The sequence below is a fragment of the Ambystoma mexicanum genome, chromosome 13, assembly GCF_040938575.1.
Source record: "Ambystoma mexicanum isolate Mex_15411 chromosome 13, UKY_AmexF1_1, whole genome shotgun sequence".
Taxonomy (NCBI): domain Eukaryota; kingdom Metazoa; phylum Chordata; class Amphibia; order Caudata; family Ambystomatidae; genus Ambystoma; species Ambystoma mexicanum.
Genome location: NC_090938.1, coordinates 623,944,362 through 623,966,762, shown reverse-complemented (window position 1 = coordinate 623,966,762; position 22,401 = coordinate 623,944,362). Strand labels below are relative to the sequence as shown.

The 22,401-nt window shown below is 51.5% G+C and overlaps 1 protein-coding gene across 1 annotated transcript in view; it reads left to right on the top strand.

The window, feature by feature from the left end:
- LOC138520468 (putative golgin subfamily A member 6-like protein 3) overlaps positions 1-20,902 on the top strand; it is a 120,932-nt gene extending 100,030 nt beyond the window's left edge. The window contains exon 3 of the mRNA XM_069632841.1: positions 19,490-20,902. Coding sequence (XP_069488942.1) covers positions 19,490-20,902 — 1,413 coding nt within the window. The remainder of the gene's footprint in view (positions 1-19,489) is intronic.
- The last annotated feature ends 1,499 nt before the right edge of the window (positions 20,903-22,401 follow it).

The following is a 22,401-nucleotide window of genomic DNA, read 5'->3' as shown; positions in this document are numbered from 1 at the left end:
CAGCCAGTGTTAAGAGCTGACTGTTAGATATTTTCTTTGGTATTTTCTTCTAATTTCTCGACGAAGCAATCCATTGGTTCTCAATAGCATTTTAAACCCAGACTTGCTCTTTGGTGCTCCTGAGCACTTTGTTCAAACAAATGCCATCTGGGTCATCTGGAAAGAAACTGGCTGAGGACTCCTTTTAATGTAGCATTGACTAATCTTGGTAATTTTAGAATGGCTCAAATTTTTTTTTTTTTCCTGAGGCCAAATTGACATTCTATACTCAATACATTTCCATAGTTGTTAACAAATCACAAACATTGTTTAGTGTGGTTCAACATTGCGTCAATCCTACTGCCGTGCCAATTTATTCAGTGACATACTATAATGATATTAACTCGTCCTTCAGCGAGAGAAAACAACGGGATCTATGCGGAATTGGAGGCCGAGGCTTCCTCTCTTCCTTCATCTCTGTTTTCTACTAGATCCATTTCTGTGTGGGACGATTTTACTCCTGTGTCATTGTACGCTATGTTTTTGCCTATAGCATCACTCACACCTACATCTTATAATGCTGATAAAATACCAGGAACACTTAAAAAACAAAACGTGTCACTATATCACGGAAGCTGCCAGTGCTGATTAATTAACACACACCTGATTTCACTACTCTTGAAAACGTCATGTCTTGATGCAGCAATTTTGAGTAATTATTTTCCTGTTACAACTCTCCCTTTTTGAGGAAAGGTATTTGATCAAGCTGCAGCTACTCCATGTTTAGCCCACATGGAGCTTCACTCACTGTTACATCCCTATCAGAGCATCGAAACAGCCGCCATCCAGGTAAAGGATGTTATCCCGAGGACAAGAGAAAGGACTGCCCTGTCTGCTTGTGGGGTTGAACATATCGACATCTTTTTCCCACGCTGGACCGTGAGGCACTTATATCCATATTAGACGTATGTATGAATTTGTGGGTGGGGGGTTGGGGGTTGGCAGCCCTAAGTAGGATTTGATTGTTATTTTTTGAATGTTTGCAGACTGTTCAGATGAGGTCTTCCAAGGCCTGCTACCTTCTTACACTTGTCAGTGAATGGAGACGTAGGGGACCCAGTGAGTGGTTATGGCGGAACTACTGGCCTCATCACGAGTTGGGCGGAAAGTGTGAGTGTTGCCTCCAGCTTTTTGGTGAAATGGAGATTTACTGCCTTACCGCTAGTCATGATCCGGTGCTAACAGTGCCGGACCGAGTAGGGGCAATGCTATTTCCATTGGCCGTATCCCGGCACAATTACCACCGGGATACCACCAACCCTGTGATGAGGCACTATGCATCAATACATTGAAGACATCCAGCTCTATATTTGGAGTCGTCAAAGGGGGACATCTGTTGGAGGCCCTTCAACTGCTATTGAAACACGGATATCTAGAGCCTGAAATTGAAAGTCTCCAAGACAGAGTTCTTGCTCTGTGCCCCTCAAGGCAAAGAGGTTGATATTCAGGCATGTTGGCAACATTGGCAAAAGGTGGGTCACTCCCTCATTTGTCTCTTTTGTGTATTCTCTGGGGGGGGGTCTCACTGGAATGAAAACTTTTAGTGAAATAATCCATCACCAAAAAGTCTCAAGTTGCAAAGGTTCCACATCTCTTTTCTCAGGCAGACAAAACCCATTTTTCGAAGAGTGGTCCAAGCATTAGTCTTCTCACATATCGTTGGCAGAAATGCTAATTTGATGCGTCTGTCCAAGGAACGCTTATGACCCTCGAGATCAGCCTTTCACGCTGCTGCTCGATTGATTGCTGGGACAAGAAAGTTCATCCACATCGCTCCAATTTTGAATGTATTACATCCGTGGCCTCCTGAAGCTAGAATTTAGTGTACGATGGGTCTCTCAATCTAAATCGGAAACCCCAGACACCTTTGGGGACAAGTTGTATTCTTCCTTCCAACTCACTGGGAAAATGAATGGATTCCTTGTCAAAGAGGAAGGATTACATTGAATATCATCCCTCACTCTGGCCTGTAACAGTCATGTGTCAGTGCTGAAATAATAGACCCTCACTACGATGGTATCATTCATTGTATAAAATATTTATATGTATTATACCCACTTAAATCACCATACTGAACCTGAGGACAGCTCATATCGTCTTTCTTGTAAGGTAGTAGAGACCAGCCGACACATATTGACAGATTGTACGATCCTAAAAGACTACTATCGAAAAGGCTACACTGACTTTGGGGCCGATTCATGGAACAAACGTGCGCCGAAAATCCATGCGCAAGCAGGCGCAAGGTAGCGCAAGCGCGAGAAACGCAGCGCACGCGTGCAATTCAAGGAAGACGCTGCGCGTGTTTCCCACTGTCCGTGCGCCCAATCCAGCCATGGCGCACGCAGGCATACACGGCGTGCGCTACGCGCACGGCAAAAGCGCACATAGCGCGGCGCACACAACCAAAGTGGGCGGAACAGTGGGCGTAACACGCGGAATGGGGAATAAAGCGTGAAAAAGAAGGCTTAACTGGGGAAGTACTGCAGGGAACTACACGGAACGCCCACACGCACGCGAACAACCCGTATTCATGGATCCGAATACGGGAAACCCGCGCACGGCAAAAGACGCACACAGGCGTCAACGCGTCCACCACACGAAGGCAGGCGGAAGCGTCCCCGCGCACAGTATAAAGTGCGCGCAAACAACAAACACGTATATACAGCTACGATGAATGCCCCATTTGTCGCAGCACTTATCATGGGACACCGCAGGAGGAGGAGAATAGCCAAGGCACGCATTTTCGCACCACGGACAAGCCTTTTTGGGATGCCTGACGACCAGGTCTATGGCAGGTATAGGTTTCCACCCCACATCATCCTAGACCTGGTCAGGGAGTGGGAAGATGACCTTACATCCCCCACCCTTTGCTCTCAAGCATTGAGCCCCTTGGAGAAGTTGCTCAATGTCCTGCATTTTTTGGCAACTGGGTCATTTCAGCAGACTACTGCCATAGTGGGGGGGGGGTCTCACATGCCACGCAGTCACTCTGCCTACACCAGGTACTGGCAATCATGACAGCGCCCCCCTCAGTCCGCAGGCACATATACATGCCCAGAACACCCACAGAAAGGCAGGCCGTTGTCCTAGATTTTTTCAGGGTGGCACACTTCCCCAAAGTGCTCGGTGCCATAGATTGCACCCATGTGGCCCTAAGTCCACCTAGGGCCACTGAGCACATCTACCGAAACCGCAAGCACTGGCATTCCATCAATGTACAGGTGGTATGCGATGCAAAGGGAATCATCACCTCTGTCTATGCAAACTACCCTGGCTCCACCCATGACAGTTTCATATACAGAATGTCCGCCCTGAGCCGGGCCCTGGAAGCTGGGCAGCATGGCGACACATGGCTCCTAGGTGAGTACAAATGCCCTTGCACATGCATGCATGTCACACACACACACACAAATAAACAAACCACAATAATCACAACCATTTACATCTCCCCAGGGGACAGTGCCTACCCTCTGAGCAACCACATGATCACGCCAATCCGGAACCCCACCACACCACACCACCCCAGGTAAGATACAACGCCACCCATATTGCAACCAGGGCTATAGTGGAGCGCACATTCGGAGTGCTCAAGTCACGTTTCCGCTCCCTTGACCGCTCTGGCGGACAGCTACTCTATGCACCACCAGTAGTGTGCAGGATCATTGTGGCAGCATGTGTCCTGCACAATGTTGCAACACGGCAGGGCGTCCCGGTGGACATGGTGGTGCCCCCACATCCCCAACCACAGGCACAGGCGCTGCCCATGGGAGGGGACAGGGCACGTGGTGAGGAAGCCGGACCCAGTTTGTGGCCACATTTTTCACCTAAACTCCCACCCCTGCAGAGTGCACACAGGCCTGGCACATACCAGGTAACAATCGATGATGACAAAGAGACAGTCAACTGTCACAACCCTACCACCCTGAGATAGTTGCCATGGAAGTGCCACATCGTCTGCATCCCTAGCTACTTAAACACAAGCTTTCCTGTGTGACCAAAAGGCACACATATGACATGCCATGATATGGCCTATACACAAGTATTTCAAGGTGTGATGAGGCAGGGAGGGGGGAACAAGGGAAGACAGACAACGGTACTACTAGGCCAGGTGTCATTGAGATTGTGCAAGTGCAGGCGTAGGTGGCAAGGGAAAAGTGCCTGGCGGAAGGGGACGGGGGGGAGTGCAGTACAGGGGAAGTAGACCAAAAAACAAATACATAGGCCAGCTGGTGGCAACTGCAAAGATAAGTGCAGACAAGTGCTGGGAAGGGGGGGCTGTAGGTATAGAGAGACAGTACCGCAGTGCAGGGGTTGCCAGGGAGGCAGTGCAAGTGGAGAGTGGCTGGCCCAGGGACCGAGTTTGGTGAGAGTGGCCCAGTTGCAGATCCAGTGCAGTTCCAGTGAAGAATTCCGCAAGGGAGAGGCAGAGAGAAAGCAGAAGCAAAGAGGAAGGTCTTGAGGTGCTTCCCGAACCGGAGATGGTTCCCCTCAAGTTCCAGTGAGGCAGGAAGGCTGTTCCAGAGGGAGGGCCCTGCCGCGGAGAGAGATCTACCCCAGCTAGTTGCTCTGAGAAGCGGATGACCCTGACATGCAAGGTGTGCATCACACACACCTGCAAAACAGGCCATGGCCATCACTGTTATGTCACTCAAACCCTCCCAAACCACAACATGACATGGCAAGCAATACCCATACACCAACACAGTAACAATAAGGTACACATTGCCATGTCCAAAATGTACAGTGGCATCCGACAATGATGCCTGACCTGGAATCAGATGAAATGACAGACCAACAACCTCCCACCCCAAATAAGTCATTTCCAAATGCATTACAAGAGTTGTAGACGTAACATAACAATGTATGCCTGTCTACATGCACATTGTGCATTGCAAAATCAACACTGCAGCTTCTGTGTGCTGTGTCCTACTTCTGCAACACACTGCTCAGCGCACAGCACAGTAAACAGCCATTGTGTGTGATGCACACCCTGAGCATCACATCTAAGCGACAGACCACATCAAAAAGCAAATTAGGCATCTACAGGATCCATAATTGGTCACAGAACATGTGCTGCAGGGACACAGTGGGCACCAGAAGGCAAACAGTGTACACGTGGATATGCAAGGGTGGGAGTACATGTAGTGCATCAGAGTGCAAGTGTGTGGGTCAGCAAGGACATGCACTCAACATATGCATGTGCAATCAAGTGACCATCAGTGTTCTCTACACATCACATGTGAACATTCACCATGTGTACACCCCAGCATGTCAAACCATAACTATCCCCTCGCACCTGAAAGGTAAACACAACACATGAACAGGCATTGATCAGCAGAACACAAAATGTACATAGTATACCACCATTACAATGTCAGGGTTCCCATCACACTGCAGGGCAAGGCAACTATCAACAACAACCCCCCCTCCCTCACAAATGACCATGACCCACTGAACAACTGCACCTGGGTCATGGAGCCTTCAACCCTCAATTCCACCTGTCCACAGGATCACCTTTACCCTTCGTCACCATCTCCCACCTTGTATGTAAAAAGGTGCCTGCACCCTCAGAATCCACACTCATTTCCAAAATCACAAAATCCAAGCCATAAAAACGAACCAGAACACCCTCCAGTAGAAGACTTGACGTAGCAGTACCTCACAAAGGCCAAGTACTACCACAATGATGCAACAACCAAGGTAGCACAGTAAAACAATGTCACAACAGGATGTGAACCATGTGTGGTACATAACATAGGATGATGCACCATGAACGGATGTGTACTGTCACAGGTCCCATGTACAGGCGCGGGAGTGTCACGAAACAACCACCCCTACTGTGTCCCGGGTGCCTGCAAGGTCAAACTCACACAGGCCCCTGAGACCCTGGTGGGGAATGAGGTTCAGGGATATGCAGTCGGGACAGGTGTTGACACACTGGATAACTGGAATGAGTGGCAGGAGAGGGGAGGAGGAATGACACATGAAAGTAGGGAATGCACGAAAATGTACTACCTGCATGAACACATACACAATCCAAACAAACTTGGACATCATTGTCATGGCCTTCTGTAGTCCAGGCTTAGGAGTGGTACGAACCAACCACCCCCTCTAGGGTTTTGGTGCCTGCAAGTTCGGGCTTACACAGGCAGCGGCAACCCCAGCGGGGAAAGAGGGTTAGGGAACGTTGCTTGGATAGGTACGGGAAGCAGGAACACCGGGTAGAGGGTACAGGGTTCAAAATTGCATAGGATTCCAGGTGATTAGGGGGAAAAAAACATACCAAATTGAATCACACATACATCCATGCATTAGTGCACCCCCCAGCAAGCCTATGCAGAGCAGTTTGAAAGAAAAACAACAAGACACTTAGCTCTGGTTTTGAGTGCTGGCCTCCTGCCTGCACACTCTCAGTTCCGGTTACAGGAGCACTGCAATGCTGCAAAGAGAGCCACAGTCAACAACCTGTACGTGCCAATTACACAAAAACACATCACCAAACATTCCCCATAGCAACAAACTACTCTACAAACAGACAGTCTGGTGTAGATGCTTTGTACCCATATATAACATTACCCCGGTGACGGGTCATACACAGTCAATGCAGTAAGTCAGCCGCCGGTGGGTGCGTGGCAAATGGAACACCAATGTGTCACAATTCACACAGCATGCAATGTTCCCTGGGTAAGCAGACAGATCCATATAGCAAGCCATGACTTCAGAGCAAGTTGCGTACCACCATGACCGAAACAAAGTTGGCAGTGCATTCATCATAAAGTACATGGAAATGAAATGCACTGCACCCGAGTATGTCTCTTGCTGTATATCCCTGTGAGCTGCCCCTTTCCATGTCTCTGAAGGCTACATGGTTGATACAAGTGACTCGATGGACCTTGGTGTACCGGAGGGTATGTGCCACTGCCCCTGCAGGTGTCCCATTCAACCTCACAATCAACAGCCATCAGTCCACCAACACATCTGAGCTGCATTGTGTGCTTCAACACCAATATTCGTCCAAGCTCACCCTCAGTGCTGTGACTAAGCCTGCATGTGCAACTCGCCTGGTGCAAGCTTTGCTGTGTTGTGGCCCCCCTGTGCTGCTCACCTTGCCTGGAGTTCCTTGGAACACATCAGCAGGTCTAGGATGTAGGTCTGCAATCCCTGTGCCTCTGCTTGTGCACACATGTGCATGTGGGCACCAACAAACGTGTCCAGAATTCTGTCGTACAATGGGCCATGTCTGCTGGCAAAGGTGCTCTGGAGGCTCATCCCCCTGCAGAAAGGGCATGAAACACATGATTCATGCTTCAAAGTCATCTTTGTGTGTCTCTTCACGCATCTCATTACTTGACCATGTCAGAGAGTCACATCATAAATCACACCATCAGTCCGTCTTTCACATCCAAAGTGCGGAACACTATCTACAGCATGAATTGCAACAAGCACGTGTACAGTAAAGATAAGAAACATACTACACAATGCATAGCAATTAATGTACACATTAATCATGAAACACCCCATCTAGCAAAAGCTGAACAGTGGACAATAACACCAAAATCATCCCCACTAGGGGTGTAAACACAAGTCACACAGCACCAGACATGCCACAGATATGACAGTCCAAAGCCCTTGTGTAAAAGTTTGTGACACCGAACCATCCTTGCGAGCCCATGGATAAGGGAGGCAGGAGTGGCATATGTGAGTCAAGGACCCCAAGCAGCAAACACATACACAAGAGAAGCCTGAAGGGCCCAGCTGGAACAGACAGTGGATGCCTTCAAAAGCCACAAAGCACCGCACTGTCACATGAAAGCATAATAGACAAGCAATTTTAAACTATATTAACTAATTACACTAACTATGGAAAACCTACATTACCTAATTAAACTAACTATCAAACAGAAACTTAACTAACTAAACTAAAAGAAAAATCAAAAATGGCCACATACGACCCGGGGGGGGAGGGGAGGCACCCAGCCAAAATTAAAACCTCCATGGGCTCAACGCCTGCACAGCCCGACCTTTGTGGGAGATAGATGGTCGTTCGAGTCTGGCTCATCCAGTAAAGGAGGATGTGGCACAGTAGCCTGGCCACGCCTAGCCGCAGCTTGCCCCTCGTCGGCAGCAAGTCTGCCGGATGGGTGAGCCTGGTTCTGTGTGGCGATGTGACGTAGGTCTGCATGCAGAACCTCACGTGATACACGTGCTTCCTCTTGCAAGGTAGCACGTGTAACACAGAGTTCCTCCTGCAAGGCCTGGCTGGACAACCGCTGCACCTCCCGGCAAGCCTGTAGCTCAGCCGAGATGGTACGCTCAAGCTGTGCAAACCTCTCCTCTGCCTGCTGCCTCTGGGACATCATAAGGACACCCAGAGTGGATCTGAGGGAAGCATACTCCTCCCTCAGGGCATCCATGTGCGCCTCTTCGTGAGCAGCAATTGCTTGATGCAGAGACGACATTTCAGCCTGGCATGCCCTGTCTGAGGCCGCCATGCCCAGCCTGAGTGAGCGGGCCGTGGACCGTGCCGCCTGCTGCTGGAGAAGTACCTGCCTAGCAGGGGGGAGCACAGATCGGGCCACACGCTCCATGCTCTCAGCGATGTTCCCCATTGCTGCCCCCTGCCGTTCTGAATTGGCAGTCATGTCTTGCCCCCACTCAGTATACTGTGGTTGAGCGCGGCGACCCAAGGACCGGGGGTCCTCGCTGTGTTGGCACCGCCCGCGGCTGCACGACTACATGCCCCCGTCGACATGATGTCCCAGGCATCTCAGTGACTGGTGTGGAGGGTGACCCTGCGTCCCAATCCACCACGGGCAGAGGAACCAAGACTGTCTGATCCCTCAGTGCAGGGGTCGCAGACAGAGGAATGTCCACATCAGAATCACTCACCCCTGACACATGGACTTGATGCTCATCCAACTCAACATGGACGTCAGAGTCGTCATCAAGGCTGGACTCATAGGCAGCCAGAGACAAGATGGACTGTAGCACTTGGGGGTTTTCGTGGCCTACCACCCCACGACCCCCACTAGTGCCGGGTTGATGTAGTGGTAACAACCCTGTGTCTGGCATGACACCATCCTCCGCCTCCATTGCGTCATCACCTGAAAAATAGAGAGAAAAAAGGTCACTACACATGTCAGAAGCACACAACACACACACACACACACACCGACAGCAAACACATCAGGCAGACATTTGACACACAACATATAACCTGGCATGCCTGCTGGGTCAACTTTGAATTGCTTCTGTGATCAGACTTGTTGAAAGGTGGTAGTTTACATGGAAGTGGGTCTATGCAGTGCAGAAAATGTGTACGCCACTCACTACCTACATGTACAAGGACTCCGTGGTGAGTGCCAGGAAATGTGAAGGCAGTGCAATGTCAAATTCAGACATCACGTGCATTGTGCATTCAATGTGTACCATATCTAGAAGCCAAGCACCCCTCCACCCCAGTACCAAAGCAGGGATGCCTAGCATGGTATGAAAAGGCTGACCATACACCTGTGTATTGACAGGCAGTGTTGACTGGCATCAACAGCTTAATGTGATTCAAGTGACAACACTGCAAATGATGCTGGAACAGTAAGCAGGACACATGATGAAAACTCTGGATTCCGCCCATGTGTGAAGAAGACACAACAACAGTTGGAAAGAGTCATTGGCCATTGAACAGGCTGAGGCCTGTGAACCACACAGATTGTCAGACCCTAAACATGTGTGCAACTCAGGACTGAGCCACAGTTGACATGGGAAGGCTGATGAGATGGCAGGCAATGTATGTAACCAAGGACTTGTATTACAGTGTTCATCCAGTCTAGGACACATAGGGGCATGCGTGCAATGCACATGGAGCATGAATGGGCACTCATGTCCCTGCGGGACATCTGACCTATGCACAGTACAAGTGAGATACCCTGCATCAAGTACTAAGGCTGTACCACACGGCATATGTTTGGCAGATTCTACGCTGGAAGTTAGCATCTACACAGGACGCATGAACAAGAAAGTACACATTGGCAAGATTGAAGAACACCAGTGCAAAGGTGGAACTGGGGTGCAGAGTGGCAGAGGAGGGGCAAGGGAGCAAGCCTACATGGAGTCCCCGCATGCAGGCAGAGGAGACATGCATGACAGAAGCATTGCATTACTTACACATCAGAACCATGTACACGTCACATGTAGCGGCAATCATGCACAACACATCCCACAAGTGAAACACACACGTCCTCAACAAACACGCATCAACACTCACTGGACTGGGCATCAAAGTCCAGCATCTCTCCCACTCCTTCGACCAATTCAGGTGGTATGAACTCCGCAACGAGTGCCTCATGCGGAGTGAGCTCTTCCTCCTCTGGTGCAGGCCCACCGCCAGTCACCAGAGTCAAGTTGTAATTAGAGGCACACTTAGCCTTAGTGCTGCGTTTGATATCATTCCAATGCTTTTTGCACTCTTTCACCATGCACACCTCATGACCGAATGAACTGACATGTTCCGCAACATGGTTCCAGTGGGTGTCACGTAGGGCAGCCCTAGTCTGACTATTGGCACCCACTAGCATGTCACGGCTGTGGCCCCGCACGTAGTCCACGAGGAAGTCCAGTTCCTGCTTACAAAAAGGCTTCTTCCTCGACGTGCAGGAGGTCGTGGCTGTGTGTGGGGTCCCAGCCTGTGCTGCAGGTGCAACCTTCCTCCTCTTGGACTGTGGCGCAGACCCTGGCTGGCTAATGCCGCCCTGACCAGTATGGCCAGTGGGTTCAGTGGATTGAGCCAAGGGAGTGGCAGGTGGAGGGATGACCAAAGGCCTGACTTGTGTCAGTGGCAGCTGGGTGCCCACTAATGGACCCTGCACAGCAACATCAGCTGTGGCAGGGTCATTGACCGCAATGGTCCTGGTTGGCAGACTCACAACCGGGGTGCTGTTGGGTGCATCTGCCCCTGCACTTGCCAACACCCGGCTGTTCGGGGCAGCAGATGACATGACTGCCCCAGGGACACGTGTCTTGGTCTGAGCAGCCCGGCCTGCCCCTATGGTTTCCCTCCTGGCCTGTTGGAGATCTACCAAGGGCTCCTCAAGTGCCAACGCAGCCTGCACTGGCAGACCCCGAGCCTGGGTGGCGGTGTCCACAGCTGCACCTGCAGCTACCACTACCCTTGGGCCTGTGGCAGTCGATGGAACGGACTGCCGGGTCACACGGGCGCCAGTGCCAGATGCAGAAGCTGCATCCCCCGGAACCACAGGGGGTGGTGGCATGACTGCACCGACACATGGCACAACATTGTGCTCAAGTGGCGCACCCCTGCCTCTTCCCCCTCTGTGGCCGCCCTGGACACCCTGGAGTCCCCTACTCCCTGGTCACCACGGCCACATCCCCGACCATGCCCGCCACGAGGAGGACGCCCAGCTGAGGTGCCCCTCACCTTTGGTGGCCTCCCAACCATGGCACAGATGTAGTAGTGCCGGCACAGATGGAGTGGTGCCAATGGGAGGTGTACACCACAATTGACCTGGCCAAATGGGGTGAAGGGGGTGGGAAGCAAAATGTTAACAGCCCCCCTGCACCTGCAAGGCTGTATGTGACCCCGGTGATGTAGTGACAAGTCACGCAATGCTCAGGCACCCCAAAACTGCAGTAAAACCGTGCACGCAACCCTGCAGCCTATGTGCGTGGATTCAACCTCCCGCAGTACGCGGTGGCACCCAGTAACATGAATAACGCGTATGCGTGGGACACGCAGGCTACTATGACATCGAAAATGGGTGCGATACACAGGGGCAACCGCAGTGGGAAAAAGCGCGTGTGCGACTCACTGTCTGACTAGCGCGATGCAGAAAAACACGCATAGCCAATACCCCCGCCAAAAGAAGAGATACGTCCTTGATAGCTGTGAAGTTGTGATGGCGCGCAAAACAACAGGAAGCAGCAACAGACGTCGGTCTCCACGAAAGGCACGTACAGCGAACTGCTGGGCCCGCTCACCTTTAACCCGTGCTGAGGGAAACGCACGCGCGCGTCACGTCACCTACGCGCATGGGCCCTTTCCTTGTATTACAAGCGGACGTGCAGTTTTTCACACGTGCTGAAATGCCCATGCACTCCTGTGCGCGTCACGTCACAGGGGCGCTTGCGCTTGAGGGGCCTTCTGTCCAATGAAATTGCGTATGCGTGCAGACGCGCTTATTCGCTAAGGGCCTTTCCTCGAATTACACGCTGACGTGCAGAATTTTCACGTGCCAAATCACTCCGTATCAAGCTGGCCATGCGTAAGCACACGGAAGAACACGCTCCTGCCCAGAAATCTGAATTACTGCCTCCCAGAGTCCCGAGCACATTTCCACCTGCCATCTGCTGCTGCATGACTGCCTGCTGCCCAGGTGCCCTGCCATTTGCTGCCTGCACATCAGCCAGGGGTGCTGTTGCTGTGACCACCCCTGCTGGAACCGAAGACTCCCAATTGGGATTCCATCGCTCCACAGCCCAGCCCCAGGACCCAGTTGCCCACCCACTCCTGCCTCTGGGGTTGTCATGTCGGGCACTGCAACATCTGGCACCACTGACAACCCCCGGCCAGAGAGGAAGAAGGGCACCAGTTTCAGTGCCAGGGAAGTTGGTGTCCTGGTGGAGCAAGTCCTGGGGCAGTATGATGCCCTCTTCGGAAGTTCCCGCGCCGACAAGGAAGGATGGACTCGGATCTGGACTGACATCGTGACTGCCATCAACACGGAGGGCGTGGCAGTCCGCGACTTACAACATGTCAAGAAGCGCTGGGAGGACTTCAGGTCCAGGACCCTGAACAAGACACGGCGCATCTTGAAGGCAGCGGATGCTAAGGGGCGCCGGGGCCACTTGTCGGAAGATCAGATGAGGGTCCTGGAACGCATATCCCCAGCGCTCCACGTCCAGGTCCTTGAGAGGCAGACCCGTCTGGAGTCGAGCAGTAAGTGTACATGCATCATGATTGTGAGCTGTGCGTTTGGTGATGTTTCAGTAGTGTGCAGGTTGCACATCTGTTTGTATGGGGTCAAGAATGGGTGGGGGTGTACAGGGCCGTGAGGCTAACACATGCGAGGGCTGGAATGTGTGAGACATGGATGGTGCTTGTGTGTGTAGGCTTGCATGCCAAATGCAGTTGTGTGGGCACACATGTTTGGATGAATGTGTATGTAAGTAGACATGTTTGTGATGTCACGCATGTATGTTGTTTTCGGCTGCATGTATCAGCACTGTGTACATGTGCATTTGTGTGTATTTGACAAGGGTGCAACAGTGATGCAACATGGATGCATGTGACTGCGGGATGTGGAAGCCTGATTGGCCGATGTGACATGGATGCCCATCTGAACACTGCGACACTTGGCAGAGGTGTACACATACATGCAAGTGTGGTGGTGTGTGTACATGTGTAGTGCACTTCCTGTGTTGCATGTGATGTCTGGCTCAGCTTTGCCTGCTCATGCAGTTGTATGTGTATGGATGGTGCTGGCAGTTGCGATATGGCTGTGGTATGGCTCATGTGTGCGAGTTGAAATGACATGTTTGTTGGAGATTGTGATGGCATGTCTGAGGTTTGCCAATGCCACTCATGTACAACTGTCATGTGTGTATGTGTCCATTGTACAGTGCCCTGATGCCTGTGTTTTATTTCTCCCTGTCTGCAGCGTCAACTGATGAAGAGGGCGGAGAAGGTGCTGTGGAGCACAGCGGCGGGGATCCCACCGCCAGCCGGAGATGCTAGGCCCGGCTCCCCTCCCATGTTGTCGTCGTCGGGGAGTGAGGAGTCCGGTGCCGCGTCCCAGGCCGCAGCTGCCGGGGGGAGGTCCAAGAGGCGGAGGTTGGAGTTGGACTCCTCGGCAGCAGAAGGGGTAGCTGGGACCCCACAGGGCCCAACGGGGGAAGATGGCACCGAGTCATCCAGGTTGGTGGGGGGTTTGGTGGAGGAGGAGGCCGTGCAAGCAACAGAGACGGGGTCTGGAGGTGGGGATCCCACTGGTGCTAGTGGTGCAGTGCAGGACCAGGGACAGGAGGCAGCACAGGCTGCCGCGGAGGTGCCTGTGTGCAATCCTGTCCCTGATCCTGTCCCTGCATCATCTTGCACCAGCAGGGATGCCTACGTCCAGACCCGTTTTCAGGCAGGGGATGAGCTAACGACAACTGGCCTTCCTCTGCCTGCAGACGTGGCTATCCGGGTCCGGGTTGAGCCTGTCCTGACTGGTGTGGCGTTGCGTCAACGGGCCATGCGAGGAGACCTGCAGTCTTTTCATGAGGAGACTGCACGTCATCTCGAATGGCTCGTTGACCGCGTCGGCCTACTGGCCCTCCGTGCCATCTTCCCACCCATCAGTCACCTGGGTGCCCTGTGGAGCTGCCTCTGACGGTGCGGCCAGGCTGGTGGAGGAGGCATCCCTGCCACAGTCGGGAGTCGGACGTCCAGCTGGGGTGGCCACATCAACGACTGCACCCCAGCCGGCGGAGGATGTGCAGGCAGCAAGAGGCAGTGCACCGGCAGAGGCACAGCAGCAGCAGCAACGTGGTGGGAGCCATGAAGGCTCGGGGCCTTCAACATCGGAGGGGCAGGCATCGGCCGGAGGGAAGGAGGACCCAGGACAGAGAGTGTCTTCCGTGTGGCAGCGGTTGGGCCATGCCATAGATGCGGAGCGACAGCGGGCGGAAGAGGCACGGCTCACAATGGTCAGGGCGGAGAACTCCATGCGGAGGGCCCTGAGGCAGGCCGAGTGCCTTGAGGCAATCCGCAGGGGGTTGGAGGTGGACACGTCGACGGCCCTGCGGACCCTCGGGGCCATGGAGGAGGACCGCCTCCGGGACATTGAGCAGGAGTTTGATGATGCCCTGGCCCGGGACATCCAAAAGTGAGCCGTCAGACTAGCCCGCTGCCCTTGTACATAGTTATGTAGTTAGTGTTAGGTTTCCTTTGTTTTTGAATTTATTTTGGACCTTTTGGACAATGGGCCACATTTTTGTATATAGTTTTTTTTTATTAGTTAGTGTTGTTAGATAGGTTTCATTTCTTTTGTTGGGATAATGGACCCTGGCTTGTTCGTCTGTACATAGTTCACTGTTGGATTTTCTTTTTCTTTCACAATTTACCCATGGAGCAATGGCTTTCAATTATAATTTTCCATTCGATTTTCTTTTGTGGACTGTGTCTTTGGACACCATTCCTTTGGATTATGATTTTTGGTTTTGCTTTTTTTCACAGTCATGCTTCTTTTCATTTTTGTACATTCCCATTTCTGTTTCTTTATTTTTGATTCAATTTATGTTTCCTTTAATACATATTTTTTGATCGAACTTCAATGTGTAGTATCATCTCATTGGTTTAATGCATATCATGATGTGGGTTTTGAGATTCACTGACAACCATTGGGTGTATGTGAGGGACATGTGTTTGTTTCCAGACTTGCAATTGGTGTTCTGTCATGTTATTGCCATTTCTGAGTGGGTGGATGCAATACTCGGGTGGGTGTTTTGCATTTGGAGGCTGATGATAGGGACCAGGGATATAGATTGTGACGACATGTTGGCTGGGGAACATGAGTCGGACATGGGTGGGGGCCTGCTGGCAGGTGCCCCTGCACTGCTGGGGGGTGGGGGTGCAGGGGAACATGAGTTGGACATGGGTGGGGCCTGCTGGCAGGTGCCTCACAGTGCTGGGGGGTGGGGGTGCAGGGGAACATGAGTTGGACATGGGTGGGGGCCTGCTGGCAGGTGCCCCACAGTGCTGGGGGGTGGGGGTGCAGGGGAACATGAGTTGAACATTGGTGGGGGCCTGCTGGCAGGTGCCCCACTGTGCTGGGGGGTGGGGGTGGTAGGGGACAGGAGTGGGGGCCTGCTGGCAGGTGCCCCTGCACTGTGGGGGGTGGGGGTGATAGGGGACATGAGTGGGGGCCTGGTGGAGGCTGCCCCTGCACTGCTGGGGGGTGGGGGTGCAGGGGAACATGAGTTGGACATGGATGGGGGCCTGCTGGCAGGTGCCCCACAGTGCTGGGGGGTGGGGGTGCAGGGGAACATGAGTTGGACATGGGTGGGGGCCTGCTGGCAGGTGCCCCACAGTGCTGGGGGGTGGGGGTGCAGGGGAACATGAGTTGGACATGGGTGGGGGCCTGCTAGCAGGTGCACCACAGTGCTGGGGGTGGGGGTGCAGGGGAACATGAGTTGGACATGGGTGGGGCCTGCTGGCAGGTGCCCCACAGTGCTGGGGGTGGGGGTGCAGGGGAACATGAGTTGGACATGGGTGGGGGCCTGGTGGAGGCTGCCCCTGGTGGCTGGGGGTGCAGGGGGACATGCGTTGGTGGGCAGTAGTGCAAGTTGACATGTGGGTTGGCTGGGGGGCATGGCCATGGTGGATGGGGTGCCTGCGGGACATGTGCAGGGTAGGCCCCTGTGGTGTGGGCCACCTGCAGGGGCCGTGGAGGGTGTAGAGGGAACACCTGGGAGGACCCACACGTGCAATTCACGTGTGGTGATCCCCGCGCACCCCTGTAATACACGTACTCTGTTGATATCGCGTGTGGAACTTCCAGCGCACCCCTGGAATACACGTACCCTCTGATATCGCGTGTGGAACTTCCAGCGCACCCCTGGAATACACGTACCCTGCTGATATCACGTGTGGAACTTCCCGCGCACCTCCGAAATACACGTAGCCAGGATATTCGCATGTGGAACTTCCCGCGCACACCTGATATACACGTACCCTGCTGAATTCACATGTGAAAATTCCTGTGCACCCCCGATGTACACGTACCCTGATGGAATTGTGTGTGGAACTTCCCGCGCACCCCTGATATACATGTACCCTGCTGATTTTGCCTGTGAAACTTCCCGCGCACCCCAAGATACACGTACCCAGGACATTCGCGTGTGAAACTTCCCACGCACCCCAAAATACACGTAGCCAGGACATTCGCGTGTGGAACTTCCCGCGTAGCCCTGATATACATGTACCCTGCTGATATCACGTGTGAAACTTCCCGCGCACCCCAAGATACACGTAGCCAGGACATTCGCGTGTGGAACTTCCAGCGCACCCCTGGAATACACGTACCCTGCTGATATCGCGTGTGGAACTTCCCGCACACCCCGAAATACACATAGCCAGGACATTCCCTTGTGGAACTTCCCGCGCACCACTGATATACACGTACCCTGCTGAATTCACGTGTGCAAATTCTCGCGCACCCCTGATGTACACGTACCCTGATGGAATCGCGTGTGGAACTTCCCCCGCACCCCTGATATACATGTACCCTGCTGATTTTGCGTGTGAAACTTCCCGCGCACCCCAAGATACACGTACCCAGGACATTCGCGTGTGAAACTTCCCACACACCCCGAAATACACGTAGCCAGGACATTTGTGTGTGGAACTTCCCGCGCACCCCTGATATACATGTACCCTGCTGATATCGCGTGTGAAACTTCCCACGCACCCCGAAATACACGTAGCCAGGACATTCGCGTGTGGAACTTCCAGGGCACCCCTGGAATACACGTACCCTGCTGATATCGCGTCTGGAACTTCACACGCACCCCAAAATACACATAGCCAGGACATTTGCGTGTGGAACTTCCCGCACACCCCTGATATACACGTACCCTGCTGAATTCACGTGTGAAAATTCCCGCGCACCCCCGATGTACACGTACCCTGATGGAATTGCGTGTGGAACTTCCCGCGCACCCCTGATATACATGTACCCTGCTGATTTTGCGTGTGAAACTTCCCGCGCACCCCAAGATACACGTACCCAGGACATTCGCGTGTGAAACTTCCCACGCACCCTGAAATACACGTAGCCAGGACATTCGCGTGTGGAACTTCCCGCGCAGCCCTGATATACATGTACCCTGCTGATATCGCGTGTGAAACTTCCCGCGAACCCCAAGATACACGTAGCCAGGCCATTCGCATGTGGAACTTCCAGGGCACCCCTAGAATACACGTACCCTGCTGATATCGCGTGTGGAACTTCCCTCGCACCCCGAAATACACGTAGCCTGCTGAATTCACGTGTGAAAATTCCCGCTCACCCCTGATGTACACGTACCCTGATGGAATCGCGTGTGGAACTTCAAGCGCACCCCTGAAATACATGTACCCAGCTGAAATGACGTGAGGTACTTCCCGCGCACCCCAGTGATACACATAGCCCGCTTGCCGTGCTGGTACAGGGTTAGCGCAGCCCTTTGCGCTGGATTGGGGATTTTGATGGCTTTTCCCTGCACGAGAGGAGTTCTTGGGGGCGTAACTGGCGCTGCTGCAGGGTCGCTGCGCCACTGTGCGCCACGGCTGGTTTTGGTAGCTGGAATCCATGAATATGCTGTGCGCGGAAATGGGTTTTGGCGCACACGGCTGGCGCAGGGATTTGCACGCGCACACTGTGCGCCAGCCGCATGCGCCACTTGTGCGCTAAATTCTATTAATTACCCCCTCAGTATCACATATCAAGAAAATCTCCATTGACCAATTCTGGTCAACACTTGTGGGGGCTGAATCCATAGTTATTGCAGCTGCGGCTTGGGCAATATGGTTAGAGGGGCAAAAGAGATTTTGACCTTACACTCGAAGCAATGTCACCAGGCTTATCAATTTACAAAGTGTTTTACTGTTTTATTAATTGTATAAAATTGACAGTCTATATTTTAATTTGTGACCTTTTTCTTTAAATGATTTTGAGTAATGTGCTGAAAGTTTAAATGTAACTATTGCACAATAAAATAAAACATAAAAATCACCATAATAAATGAGATGGTATGTTAAAAAACACTAATGCATTGCACAAACATAACCCACCATGATTGCACATAGTCTATAGCACACACGTATGTAATCAACTTCAAATATCATTGTTATGCTCAATGTCTAGTTCTTAAACTTTTAATGTAGCACAGTCGCAATACATACATTGCCACAATCATTGTCAAAAATGCAATGTGCCCAAGCTATTATTCTTGGACCATGAGTGTAGCAAGAGTTGTCAAACACTCCTTTCATTGCCCTGAGATGGGTCTCAATGCCTACAACTCTGTGGTGCTTCATCAAATGTCTTAACTGGTGTAGGAGCTACTTGTAGCACCATGGTCACATACCAGTCCTAGTAAACCAATCCATTAGCAAGAGATTCCCTGTTTGGCAAGGTCTGGCGCAGTCAACCAGGCCTCCTCAATGGCTGATCTTTACGGGTGACTAAAAGTCTTCCATATTTCCCTAAATGATCCACAGTCCAAGCCCTTTATGTTCATTGGTCTTGGGCTAGGTTTTTGTTATTCTTTTTAATGTTTATTGTTAAATGCACAGACATATTGCTTGTTTAATGTTCAACGCTCCGTTTACCGCTGGGCTTGCGCTATATTAAATGTTAAAAATAAAACAAAGTAAAAAGATGTTTCTGATGAATGCTTGTCTGACAAATCCAAGAGGCTGGTGAAAGTCAGTGAGGAGCGCCTGTCCAACCAAGTCAAGAGGCTGGTGAAAGTCAATGAGGAGCGCCTGTCCAACCAAATCAAGAGGCTGGTGAAAGTCAATGAGGAGCGCCTGTCCAACCAAATCAAGAGGCTGGTGAAAGTCAATGAGGAGCGCCTGTCCAACCAAGTCAAGAGGCTGGTGAAAGTCATTGAGGAGCGCCTGTCCAACCAAGTCAAGAGGCTGGTGAAAGTCAATGAGGAGCGCCTGTCCAACCAAGTCAAGAGGCTGGTGAAAGTCAATGAGGAGCGCCTGTCCAACCAAGTCAAGAGGCTGGTGAAAGTCAGTGAGGAGCGCCTGTCCAACCAAGTCAAGAGACTGGTGAAAGTCAGTGAGGAGCGCCTGTCCAACCAAGTCAAGAGGCTGGTGAAAGTCAATGAGGAGCGCCTGTCCAACCAAGTCAAGAGGCTGGTGAAAGTCAATGAGGAGCGCCTGTCCAACCAAGTCAAGAGGCTGGTGAAAGTCAGTGAGGAGCGCCTGTCCAACCAAGTCAAGAGGCTGGTGAAAGTCAATGAGGAGCGCATGTCCAACCAAGTCAAGAGGCTGGTGAAAGTCAATGAGGAGCGCCTGTCCAACCAAGTCAAGAGGCTGGTGAAAGTCAATGAGGAGCGCCTGTCCAACCAAGTCAAGAGGCTGGTGAAAGTCAATGAGGCGCGCCTGTTCAACCAAGTCAAGAGGTTGGTGAAAGTCAATGAGGAGCGCCTGTCCAACCAAGTCAAGAGGCTGGTGAAAGTCAATGAGGAGCGCCTGTCCAACCAAGTCAAGAGACTGGTGAAAGTCAGTGAGGAGCGCCTGTCCAACCAAGTCAAGAGGCTGGTGAAAGTCAATGAGGAGCGCCTGTCCAACCAAGTCAAGAGGCTGGTGAAAGTCAGTGAGGAGCGCCTGTCCAACCAAGTCAAGAGACTGGTGAAAGTCAGTGAGGAGCGCCTGTCCAACCAAATCAAGAGACTGGTGAAAGTCAGTGAGGAGCGCCTGTCCAACCAAGTCAAGAGGCTGGTGAAAGTCAATGAGGAGCGCCTGTCCAACCAAGTCAAGAGGCTGGTGAAAGTCAATGAGGAGCGCCTGTCCAACCAAGTCAAGAGGCTGGTGAAAGTCAATGAGGAGCGCCTGTCCAACCAAGTCAAGAGGCTGGTGAAAGTCAATGAGGAGCGCCTGTCCAACCAAGTCAAGAGGTTGGTGAAAGTCAATGAGGAGCGCCTGTCCAACCAAGTCAAGAGGCTAGTGAAAGTCAATGAGGAGCGCCTGTCCAACCAAGTCAAGAGGCTCGTGAAAGTCAGTGAGGAGCGCCTGTCCAACCAAGTCAAGAGGCTGGTGAAGGTCAGTGAGGAAAGCCTGTCCAACCAAGTCAAGAGGCTGCTGAATGTCTAGGAGGAATTATGGCCTAAAAAACAGCTTAAGGTTTGGGAAAGCCTCCAAAGGAATTCATGGGTGGCAAGATTCTAAGATAAATAATTGCCTGAGGAAGTCAAGAGGGACTCCATAAGGCGGTTGCATCGTAAAGTCAAGATTTGACTAAGTAGCAGTGATGGGTCTCGGGAGGATAGCTCAGGGGCAACATGCTCGCCTTGGAATCAAGACGACATGGAGCAACACGGGATCGATCCCTGGGTCCGTGATTAGAAACCTCTGGGTATTAAGCGCGTTATAAATAACCTTTCATATCATATCATGGGTCAAGGTGAGATACGAAGAAACCTCTTAGTACCTGCTTGGATTGTTGTTAATACTAATAAGAACACTTTCCTGGTCAAGAGCTTTATTACTGGTAATAAAGGCCATTCCTCCAGTAATCTGGTAAAAAAACTACCAGCCTCATTCACTCAGAAAACCTTAAGCCATAAAGCTTTGCGTATTCCGTTCTGGATGTAGACATATGTTTAGAAGACTTGCCAGGCATAGTTATGCTGGAGCTAGAAATAGGTATGTTCTTGTGGAGTTACACAAGTGGCATGTGGTGCTCAAAGATGTGAAAAGTTCTGCTCACTGTAAATTGAGTGGTCCAGAGAACCAAGAGTTACACATGTCTTCCTGAGCCCAACTAGAATGGCCAGCCCCATGAGCAAATTCTTGCGAGAGAGGTAGATACGATGAGAGAGGGAGAACCAATAGAATGTGGCTGGAATAAGTATTTCAGAAGTAGGGGGTAAGGACCCATGAGCACCTTGAGACAGAGGGCCTCTGGGTTTAAGGCAAGAGGTTGTGGAAAACCTCTGAAGAACACTTGCCTGATGGGTGTCTCTCTTTCTCTCTCTCTCTCTCTCTCTCTCTCTCTCTCTCTCTCTCTCTCTATCTCTCTCTCGCTCTCTCTCTCTCTTTCTCTCTCGAACAGAGACTGATTTCAGAATCACATTATAACTCCCCCCTTTGCAATACTCCCCTGAGCCGTCCACTATGAGTGAACCGAAACAAATGTCTTTCTCTTTGGGTCTATGTAATATAGCTGTACCTGAGGAACACAATATGGCTGAGTCCAGGCATTGTCCACAAGGTCAGTCTTTTAGACCGCTGTATGGATCCAAAAGCATGGCTTTGTCTGCCCTGGTAAAATCAGATAGTGGGATCTCCCTCATACATGGCTAAAGCTTTGCCACAGGAAGACATGGTTCCACACTATAAGACTTTGTAGCTCAAGTTGAGACATTCGTTCTTCCTGTGGATAAAGTCTGAATAATATATGTTCCCCAAATGTTGTGTCAAAAGTCTTGTTTTGTAGAAAATGAGTCACTAATAACAGACCTTCGCAAAAGATCTACATACATTCTATTGTGCTTATATAGACATAAAGACAGAGATCCTTATTGCATAATAAAGTGGTGAATAAACGTACGAGTGCTAACTTTATTGAGTGGACTTATTATTAATTGACA